This window comes from Periplaneta americana, chromosome 16 (genome assembly GCF_040183065.1).
Source record: "Periplaneta americana isolate PAMFEO1 chromosome 16, P.americana_PAMFEO1_priV1, whole genome shotgun sequence".
NCBI lineage: Eukaryota > Metazoa > Arthropoda > Insecta > Blattodea > Blattidae > Periplaneta > Periplaneta americana.
The window spans coordinates 96,958,464-96,970,679 of NC_091132.1; the positions used below are offsets into that span (position 1 = coordinate 96,958,464).

Consider the following 12,216-nt stretch of genomic DNA (forward strand, 5'->3'; position numbering starts at 1 on the left):
GCCTGTCGCATTTAAGCACATTTAAATGCCGCTGATCGGGGCTGAGATCGTACCCACAACCTCTGGCACAGAAGGCCAGCACTATACCGACTGCGTCACCCAGGCCGAAAGTAATTATTTTATGTGATACAAATTTTATGTCAACTGCTTAAAAGTAATTTTAAGAATGATTTAGGCTATGCTTTGTACTTCAACTTTACAACATAAGATTATAAACGTAAGAAAGGACACAATGCACATGAAATATACTAGGCCTAGATAGGACTTAACTCTTTATTTTCCTGTCTTCAAATTCTGCATGCTGTAATTATTATTTTGTAATTTTGATTTAGTGAGAATGGGCTAGTCTTCTGAGGTAGGCCTATCTTTAATAGAAATGATCTACTTTTAATATCAAGAAAGAGTTGTATTAAAGTATTTTGTGATATGTTTAGATTCTGTTTGGCTGAGGAAATCTACACCATTATGGTAATTGCTAATGTAAGTAAAAAAATACTATGTTAGTGGCTAAAGTATAGTTTCTGAAACTAAGCTATTGATGGTAATTTATATAATAATGTGAACATCCTGTACTGATTGACCTGAGGTAGCTAAACATGTGGGAGCCCCAAAATTCCTTAAACTGCCATTGTCTCTACGGACCTCCATTTGACAACAATGGTTTGAAAAACGAATTACTTGTTATCTACTCATCTCCAGAATTCTGTGGAAAACATGTTTATGAATTTTTTAGTTTTATGAGTGAAAACTATCTTTTTCCTAGATTCAGTAAAGTAGTGTTGACTGTTCCTTATATTAAAGCTACGTTGAAGGTTCATTTCTGTCCTGAAGAAGATCAAAGCTTACCTTCAAAGGACTCAGGCACAAGAAAGGTTGAGTGACTTAAGGTTGTTGTCAATTGAAAAGGAAATGTTGACAAACTTAAAACATGAACAGTCATTTAACATAACGTCACTGAGAAGTTCGTGATGCAGGAAAGAAGAGTGGAACTAATTCGATTAGCCTACTGTAAATATATAACATATTACACATATAATTTTAACGTCAGAACAATGTACTGCTTCAGACAGTCGAAAGTCGTGAAATGGCCTTGAAGTTAAAATGGTTATAAATGAAACCTAAAATTTAAAAAAAATGTCTTAGGTAATGGTTAATACAATGTTGCATTTTTCCTAACACTTGGACAGAAGAAGTCATGAATCATGAAAGATGAAATTCCTTTTATGGCTATAAAATTTTAACTACACGAATGATTTCATTACTGATTACCGTATTTTATGAGCTACAGTTTATAGCGCTTATTCATAACACGTCATCTGATTCACATCCTCCTACAGCTCCTACCTTTTATCTTATCTAGGCATTTGAACAATTTACTTAAGATTACAAGTGTAAGTATAGTGCAATTCCAAAACATTGACTTTACAATACTGGTAACTGTTTTTATAAATTTGGGTTAACAAGTCCAACAATATAATTGTATAATAATATCTTGACTTTATTATTATTATTATTATTATTATTATTATTATTATTATTATTATTATTATTATTATTATTATTATTATTATTATTATATACAGAAAGCGTTTTAGAATATCACATTTAACTAAGATTATATATTTGAGTGTGTTATATTTATTCATTAAAATGTTTCAAGTATTTAGCACAAAATCACTTCCGAAATTAGTTCATTATCGGTACCAGTACTTATTATAATTATATAACTTATGTTGTAACTTTTCAGATGATTTGTTAGAACACATCTCTTGCTGTTTTATACTTAATAGGTAAATAATATATTAATACTCTCAGAGCCTCTTCTGTACAACTGCAATGATTATCATTGAGTTAATTGTAAAATGATCATAGTACGAGGGTCACTCCAAAAGTAATGCATAACATTTATTTATTTTAAATTACATTTTTATCCTACAGCTTTGTTATTTTCACAGAATGTAGATACATCTTTTAGGAACAAAATGTCACTTTTCCACATAATCCCCGTCCCTTTCAACTGCCACCTTGGAACAAGGGCCTGTATACCTGCATGCAGTGGTAATATTTAAGAAGTTTAACAACCAGTTCTCTCATGTGTACCTATGTTGAACATATACGGTATATGTCCATGATAATTGCAAATAAGAAATAATTTAACAACCAGTTCGTGGATATGAACTGGACGAATATTACCACTGCCTACAAGGTAAATGTCTGGACCAACATGTCTGAGCCACTCTTTAGCAGCATCTACGAGGGAGTCGTCATCTTCAAACCTCATTTCTTGAAGAGATTCCTTCAGTTTACAAAAGAGACGGTAATCGCATGGTGCCAGATCGGGACTGTAAGGGGGATGTTTCAGTGTTGTTCATCCAAGTTTTCTGATCTGGTCTGTGGTCTTGTGACTGACATGTGGCCATGTGTTGTGCAATATCAGAACATCCTGCTTCTCCCAATGTGATCGAACACGACTCAGTCGAGCTTGAAGTTTCTTGAGAGTTGCCACATACACGTCAGAATTAATGGTGGTCTCGTGTGGCATGATGTCCACAAGCAAGAGTCCTTCTGAATCGAAGAACACAGTAGCCATAATTTTTCCTGCAGAAGGCGCAGTTTTGAATTTCTTTTTCTTTGATAAATTTGCATGATGCCACTCCATTGTCTGCCTCTTTGTCTCTGGTTCAAAATGATGGCGCCATGTTTCATCTCCTGTCACAATTCTTGCAAGAAAGTCATCTCCACCATTCTCATACTGGTCCAAAAGTTCGCTGCACACTGTTCTTTGGGTTTCTTTGTGGGCTTCTGCCAACATCCTCAGAACCCACCTGTCACAAACCATTTTTAACCCGAACTGTTTCAATATTCTGTACACACTTGCTTCTCCTATTCCAACTTGGAGTGACAATTCTTTCACTGTTATGTGTTTGTCAGCCACAACCATGTTGTTAACGCACTGCACATTGTCAGAACTTCATGCAGTGCAGGGTTTGCTGCTGCGAGGAGTATCCCGAATATTGGCGTGCCCTCTTTCACCAGATAATCTGCTTTCCCACTGACTAACTGTACTGCGATCGACAGCTGCACACTCCATACACCTTTTTCAACCTCTTGTGAATGTTTCCCACTGTCTGGTTTTCACAGCACAGGAACTCGATAACAGCAAGTTGCTTCTGACGGATATCAAGTACAGCAGCCATCTTGAAGGAGTGCTATCATAGCGCCACTCACGGAAATGGCTTAAATTAAATTTGAATACAAGCAGAAGAAAGGCTGTATCTATGACCTCCATAAATTGCAAAGATGTAGAATAAAAAATAAAAAAAAAAAAAATGTACATTACTTTTGGAGTGACCCTCATAGATTTTGAACATTCCATTACTTGTCATTGCAAGTAACTACGCACTGTGAGGAAAAGATACTCTTGTGGTGTGTTGTTTGTCACATTGTTTTACATCTTCTCACATTCTTTCTCTGTATTATTTTTTAATTGCAAACATTTCCCTATTAAGTCATATTTTATAGGCACTGTAACTGATTCTCATTTTAAAAGTAGGCCTAGATCAAACACATTAGCCCTTAATAAATGTGAAGGGGCATGTGCCCTTCCCAGGATTTGTACTTTCTGTTCATATTATTATTATTATTATTATTATTATTATTATTATTATTATTATTATTATTATTATTATTATTAATATTTCGTAGGTTACGAACCAGAAATAATAATAATAATAATAATAATAATAATAATAATAATAATAATAGTTCTGTTATTGTTTAGTCAACTGTCCGAAAACAGGTTTGAACCTGAAATGTGACACCAATAAGGAATCACTCATGAGGCAACTAAGCCAAGAGATAATGAGGTAGGTTGGCCAGTTCCTTTCCCTCTGCATTGCATACATTGCGGACTAGTTACATATTACACTAATCAGACTTCAGATACATACAAACAATTATTGTTCTTCCTCTGGTACATATTGTCAAGTGAGATGTACTACCTGATAATAGAGGTAGTAGGCCCTATATAACAGCCAGAACCTCAGAAGTGAAATAATAATAATAATAATAATAATAATAATAATAAGACGAAGAAATTTTAGGATGGCATGTGCCTCTGCATCTCTGCATTCCTCAGTGCCAGCTTCCCCTGAGATCTATGTTTTTATGTTTGTTTATATACGTAGTCATATTTCCTGAATTCAGTTTCACACGTGCTGTCATACATTCAATATTCTGACAGTCAAAATGTGGCTTGTGTACTGCATAGTAGTTTGTGTAGCATTCTACAGTGCAAATAATTTGCCCCAGTGGCCGTTAGGTCATATTGGTGTCGAAAATGATCCGTCTGAATTGAAATCTTTTACAAAGCCTGTAAGGAGCGAAAGTTCTATACTGTCTACCTCATCAATAGTTCTTACACTAGACGTATCTGCAAGCATGGAGTATCGAGTGAGAGTCTTCACTTAAACATACATTATAATAAGATTTAATTGGGTGTGTGCGTGTGCGTGCGCGCGTGCGTAAGCATGTTCATTATACTTACATTAATAATAATAATAATAATAATAATAATAATAATAATAATGATTCGGTCGTCAGCTGTCATGCTGAACTGTTATGTGTGCGAATAGCTGCCTGAATTATATAGCATAGTCAGTACCTAGTTGCTTGTAGTGCTATGGCGCCTAGCAAGAATATCTGTATGATGTGTAATTCGGCCTTCTTTGGAAGACAGAAATTTCTTAAATTTGTGGAACCCTGTGGTCTTCGATTTCATCTTGATTGCCTTAATATTAGAATTTGATATTTTCATGCAAAGTGGAAATTCATCTTACAAGTGCCGGAAATGTGTAAGTGTTTTAAAATCTTCGCAAGGAGACAACACACCAGTGCGATCCATTCAACCTGGTTGAAGTTGATCTCGCCTAACCGAGAATTGGTTCTTCCGAACTTATTTCCATTGTCAAACGATGGTCTTGCAGTGCATATTGAAACAGTAAGACTTAATAGTGTGTTGCTAATGGACATGGTGCATGATATTTTGGCTTATGTAAGGAATCTGCAGAAAGACATGAATGAACTTAAACATGAAAATTTTGTCCTTGAAAAACAATTGTCTGAATTATTATCTAAGAGTGGCTTCCCTTTTAATTCTAATCAAATTAATTCTACTATTTGTCAACATTCTGTTCAATCTAATGACCCCATTATGAAGAAGTCATACAGTAAAATAGTGTCTGAGAACAAAGCTGCTGACAATTCAAATACTTGTAATTCTGATGCGTCAGCAATAAGGAAGTCTGCGTCTACGACTCCTCTTATTACAGTTAGACATAATAATCGTAATCTGAATCAGGCCACTGCTTCAACTTTTCCTAATGACTCTGAAGATTTTCAATTAGTATCTCGAAAAAAATATAAAAAAAGAAACCAAAGTTGGAACACTGGCTACGAGCTACATTGAAATGGCTACTGAGAGAATAAAAACTAAATATTTGTTTCGAAATTTAGTTCAAAAGTCAGCACAAACAATATAAAAACTCTCTGAAGAATCAACTTGAGCTAAGGTCTCTCACTGTAACTAAACTCAAAACTAAATTTCAATCATATTCCTCCTTCCACATCGCTGTTGATGAGATGGATTTTGATTCCATTAACAATCCTGAAGTTTGGCCTGCAGGTTGCCTAGTAGCACCTTTTTTTGGTAAACTAAAACCTGAGTACGTAGCATTTTACACATTCTGCCAATTCGAACTCTGCTGATTCTCAGGGAAATGCCTCTTAGTCTTGCGCGCATTTACTTTCAATGTTAAATTTTATTAATCACCTTGAGATTTTCTACCAAAATGTTCGTGGACTTAACACTAAAATTGATGAAATTTTTCGAAGTATAGTGAGTAATAATGATCTCATTATCTGTCTCACTAAAACATGGTTATATTAGTCAGTTTTTAAATCAAATTTGTTTCCTAATAATTACTGTATAGCATACTGTGTTTCGTGCTGATAGATTGTTTGAAGACACCAACAAAATTAAAGGTGAAGGTGTCATAACAGCGATAAGCAACCAGATTCATTTTACATGTCGGAGATACAACTTAGATATCATTAATGAATATGTTTGGATTGAAATTAAAATGGCTGATGGTTGTAATTTATTAATTGGAAACCATTATTTTCCACCTGACACTGATCATAAACAATTAAAATCTTATCTAAATTTTATTGAAAAAAATCTTGTCACTCATAATTTTCTTTAATCCTTGGTGATTTCAATGCACCTGATATGGATTTGTCATCTAGTTGTAATCTTAATAATGTACGGTACATTATTACTCTAAAATTAAATCGCAGGATTTATATTCCTCATCTTGTCGTCTGGGACTTAACCAAATTAATTTTCGAGAAATAGTAAATATCTTCTTGATATCTTGTTTTTATTAATGTATTTAATAATTCGGTTAATCTAGCTGATCATTCACTGGTTTGGAAGATACGTCTCATCCATCAATCTGTATTGTTCTGAAAGTTAATTTATCTTTACCTGTACCTCAACAAAATCATTCCTATCTAAATTATTGTCAAGGTGATTACCACCTCTCTATTCTACTCTATACAATTATGATTGGAATTTTATCTATTTGACTACTGATGCCAGTGTTGCCACTAATTCTCTGTCTCAAAATGTTATATCTAAAGCTATTTTTGTCTCCTTCGTGAAAAAGTCTCACTATCCTAAATGGTTTTCAAACAGCCTACGCCAACTTATTAAGAAAAAGAACAAAGCACATAGAAATTAAAAAAAATACAAAACTGACCACTACTATTAAATTTTTTCTAATTAAGCCTATAGAAAACAAGTCAAGGCTATGATTAAATCTAATAAATTTAAATGGCTACAATTCATTGATGATGATCTAAAAAATGACCCTAAAAATTTTTGAAATATGTAGAATCTTTTCGAAAATCCAAAAACCTTCATTAATCATTAATGGGGTTCACATCGCTGATCAAATTGAGATTGGAAATGCATTTGCTAGTCAATTTAAATTAATTCAGAAAAGGCATCATTCTAATCTTTTCATTGGTGATTCTAAAATTAATGACTTCTTATCTTTACCTGTAATCTCATGTGAGGATGTTATGAAGGCCGTTAAAAAGGTCAAACAAAACAAGTCCATGGGTACTGACGGCATTCCTAATTTTATAATTAAGGGATGCTCTCAAATTCTTACATCTGTTTAAACCTTTATATTCAATTTGAGCTTAAATCAGGGATATATCCTTCTATTTGGAAAGAAGCGTCCATTATTCCTATCTTTAAGAGTCGTAATAAAAACAGTGCAAGTAATTATAGACCTATTTCCATATTAAATAATTTCTCCAAAATTTGAAAAAAAAAAAAAAAAAATTACTCATAAACACATTTCTTTTTATATTAAAAACAAAATTAATTCTGCCCAACATGGTTTTACAAAAGGTAAATCTACTATTACAAATTTAGTAACATATCTTAATCTTGTTATGCTTATAGTTGAAACTTAGGGCAAATTGATTCCATTTACTTTGACTTTAGCAATGCGTTTGATGTTGTTCCTCATAATATATTATTGAATAAATTAAATTATTTTGGTCTTTCCGCTAACTACCTGAGCTGGTTTGGAAACTATTTAACAGATACACAATCCTGTGTTCGACAAGGAAATTCTCTTTCAGAACCATACACTAGTTTATGTGGAGTTGTCCAAGGTTATTTATAGATGATATTTGCAAAAGAATAAGTTCAAACTGCCTTTTATTTTCGGGTGATTGAAAATCTTTTGCAAAATCAATAATCCGGCTGATTGTCAAATTTTGCAAAATGATATAAACGCTATTGCACTTGGTCTGCTGATAATGGAATGAAAATTAATGAATCTAAAACTTTTGTCATTTCCTTCTCAAGAAAAACCACTTCTCTTAAATTTAATTATACTCTTAATAATATCAGCATAATAAGGAAAGACTGTATTAGAAACTTGGGAATTCTACTTGATACAAAATATCATTTTCATAATCATGTCCAAAATATTTATAATCATTCCAGTAGAATGCTCGGACTTATAAGGTCTGTAACTTATTCTTTTTCTACTCCAACTACTCTTGTAATTTTATACTATACAATAATCAGATCTAAACTCGAATATGCAGCTATCGTCTGGAATTCCATTACTTCTACTGACTCGGCTAAATTGGAAAACATTTAAAGAAAATTTATATCCCTCTGTGCTCATAGGTTTTTACCTAATTCATCTGTTTTCAATTATGAGCGTACTTGTAAATATTTCAACTTTTCTAGCCTTTATGCTAGATGTCTTGAACTTGACTACTTATTCTTTTGTAAGACCTTAAAGGGTGATATCCTTCATAAGCAATATCTGCCTTCGTGTCCCTTGTGATGGTTTAAGATTTCAAAAAAATAATAAGCCTAAATCTCTTTCTCCAGTTGTTAGATGTATGAAAGCTGCCAATTTACATTGTATTAATTCGGATCTGTTCAATGCAAGCCTATAGCTATCTTGTTTGCTTATTCATATATTAAGTATACACACCTATATCACATTAATTTTAATTATTCGTTAGTGTGGTTTTTTTTAGTTATCTTGTATCATGTAATTTACAGTATTTCTCATTTTGTCATTTTTTTATTTGTATTTGTCTCTTAATTGTAATCTTGTGCTGAACTGTTATTGGCCCCAGGCTGTTGTACAGCACAATAAAATATTAGTAAATAAATAAATTTATTATTATTATTATTATTATTATTATTATTATTATTATATCAATAAATAAATAAATAAATGAAATTATTATATTGATCCTGTTGATTGAATGGAGGAGAATGGAGAAAGTTACACAACACAGAACTGCACGCATTGTATTCCTCACCTGACATAATTAGGAACATTAAATCCAGAAGTTTGAGATGGGCAGGGCATGTAGCACGTATGGGCGAATTCAGTAATACATAGAGAGCATTAGTTGGGAGGCCGGAGGAAAAAAGACCTTTGGGGAGGCCGAGACGTAGATGGGAAGATAATATTAAAATGGATTTGAGGGAGGTAGGATATGATGATAGAGATTGGATTAATCTTACTCAGGATAGGGACCAATGGCGGGCTTATGTGAGAGCAGCAATGAACCTCCGGGTTCCCTAAAAGCCAGTAAGTAAGTTGATTGATGGACATCAATATAGTACAAGTCATTATCTATATATTGTATAATTTCAGCATAGGATCCAGTCTCTAGGAGATGCTATACTGCAGTGGATTTTCTACGTTCCAGATGGACTTCAAGTGGGGATGGTTACGTTTTCGTAAGTAAATTTTAAACACCAGTAATTTTGTTTTATTATTATTATTATTACTATTATTATTATTATTATTATTATTATTATTATTATTACACAACGCAGAACTGCACGCATTGTTTTCTTCACCTGACATAATTAGGAACATTAAATCCAGACGTTTGAGATGGGCATGACATGCAGCACATATGCGCGAATCCAGAAATCCATATAGAGTGTTAGTTGGGAGACCGGAGGGAAAAAGACCTTTGGGGAGGCTGAGACGTATATGGGAGGATAATATTAAAATGGATTTGAGGGAGGTAGGATATGATGATAGAGACTGAATTAATCTTGCACAGGATAGGGATCGATGGCAGGCATATGTGGTGGTTTCTTAAAAGCCATTTGTAAGTAAGTAATTATTATTATTATTATTATTATTATTATTATTATTATTATTATTATTATTATTATTATTACCGGTATTATTATTATTAAAATGAACAGACACTTTAGTGTTGGCGTATTCTTTGACAATATCTACCAGTAGGCCTAACCTTATTTTCACAAATCTGCGGATTTAATTTATATCCATGCAATTAGTACTGTATGCCAGATTTAAATATTGTAGGCATAATGGTCAATATTTTTTTTTCTCTACGCCTGATTCACTTTTCATACTTTACCTTTATATTAGTGAACTAAAAACTTGAATATACAGGGTCAATGCATATGTAGGCTAGTGAAGTGCTTTGTGTGGAGTGTGGCATTGCATGGGACAGAAACATGGACATTATGACGAAGCATTTGAAATGTGGATATGGAGAATAATGGAGAATGTGAAATGAACAGATAGAATAAGAAATGAAGCCATATTGGAAAGAGTGGATGAAGAGAGAAGTATGCTGAAACTGATCAGGAAGAGGAAAAGGAATTTACCATAATATTAACACAGTGAAGCAGTAATTACTTATTCAGTAGAAAAGGAATTGGTTGGGTCACTGGTACGGTTACCAAACATCCTGGATTTCCCAGGATTGTTCTAGATTTTAATGTTGTGTCCTGTGTCCTGGATTGAGTTATATTTGTCTCTGAATGTCACAAAGATTGGAAAAATACAATTTTTTGCTCATTTCTATAAAATTATTTTTAAAATTCCTTATTCATTTTTTCAAGACTCTGCCCAAGCTTCATTCAACATTTTCGTCAACGGTGCTTGGTGCCTTCTATCGAGTTGTACTGATAAAAACGATAATACTGTAGTATGTATTAGGCATTGTACAGTGTCTTTATCTTTACCCTCTTTGGAAGTTGATTTATTATTGATAAAATTTGAAGACTGTGTCTGTACAGATCACACTGTAATATGACATTATTTTTCCAGACTTCATCGATAATTCAAAGAAAATTCCATAATTAGCAAAAATATAACAAAATTAAAAGTTTAGGCCCTATATAATTAGTTATAATACATAAAACAAATAAAATCAGTTGTATTGCAAACTGAATTAATTCAAATGTGTATTCACGTTGAGGTATGCAGTATCATTATCTGTCCTGGATTCCTGACGAGAGAATCTGGCAACTCTGGTCATTGGCTGAGAAGAAACTGTCTACAGAGGGATGCACTGGAAGAAATGGTGAACGGGAAAAAAGTTCTGGATAAAAGAAGATATCAGATGATAGACGACAATAAGATATAATGTGGATTATATGCAGAGACTAAGAGGAAGGCAGAAAATAGGAAAGATTGGAGAATGCTGGGTTTGCAGTGAAAGACCTGACCTCGGGCAGAACACTATGAATGAATACATCTGTAGTTTGGAATTAAGTTATTATAACTGATTTTGTTAAATTATAGGGTACCGTATCCAATGCTAATTCATTCTTTTAATGCCATGGTTTATAATCTTGATTCTCTGTTTTTATTCAAGAGCTTAAAGACAGGTAATATAATCTGTGAATATTTCATAAACAATGTTATCTCACGTATTCCTATGAAAAATCTGAGAAGTTACAGTTTTTGTTTTCACAACAAACATTCCAAATCTCTTTCCATGTGCATTAACACTGCCAACATGGATGCTGTAAACAATATAATGTCTTTAGGCCTACATTACAAATTTATAATTTGCATAATTGTAACATAATTTCATTTATTATTATTATTATTATTATTATTATTATTATTATTATTATTATTATTATTACCGCTATTACTACTACTATTAACATTACAGTTATCTTTTTGCTAGAATAGGCCCTAACCAATAGGTCACTAATTAAATGGCTACCTGCTGTTGCTTAGTACCTACATTAACATTAGGTCTAATAATTTGATTGATTGATTGATTAATTAATTACTGGTACAGAACATCATAAGCTTTGTAAGTTTGTTGCTACTGAACAAACTGCTTTTCAGCTTTCAGGATTGAAGTATTTTAAATATTTCGTTGAAGTTCTGTATTTCAGAATAGGGTAAAATGTATATTAATGTATTAAAAACATCTCTTTCGTAACATTTTCTACGATAAAAATCTTGAAGTTAAATCTTGATCAAAGCCTTCACAAGAACTGCATCTTTGGTGACTAGATAGAGATTCTCTTAAAGGTATACCTACCGATATCCCTTTACATACCATGAAAGTGCTGATAATAATTATATTTATATTTCAGTTAAGAGTTTTCTACAGTAGCCTACAATAGTTTTCTGACAACCCATTAGCAATTCTGCTTCTCTGTAAGTTTCTGTCCTCCATTTTCCTTCGGACCCCATCCATCTATTGTTACTCAAATCTTACTCATTAAACCTACAGTAGTCACTGTAAGTTACTGTCACTGAGTAGTTGCTGCGGACTGACACTCCGCAAGCAAATAAAAAG

General features: G+C 32.9%; 1 protein-coding gene across 4 annotated transcripts in view; it reads left to right on the forward strand.

Annotated features, from left to right (window-relative positions):
- Window positions 1-4,197: 4,197 nt before the first annotated feature.
- LOC138690967 (calcium-activated chloride channel regulator 4-like) overlaps window positions 4,198-12,216 on the forward strand; it is a 41,479-nt gene continuing 33,460 nt past the window's right edge. Inside the window, exons 1-2 of one of the 4 annotated variants that reach the window (XM_069812565.1) lie at window positions 4,198-4,523; window positions 9,273-9,358. In XM_069812565.1, the coding sequence (XP_069668666.1) occupies window positions 9,345-9,358 (14 nt within the window). In that variant the 5' untranslated portion in view covers window positions 4,198-4,523; window positions 9,273-9,344. Of the gene's footprint in view, window positions 4,524-4,678; window positions 4,854-9,272; window positions 9,359-12,216 lie in introns of those variants that run through there. The other 3 variants (XM_069812562.1, XM_069812563.1, XM_069812564.1) reach the window with 3 other exon arrangements.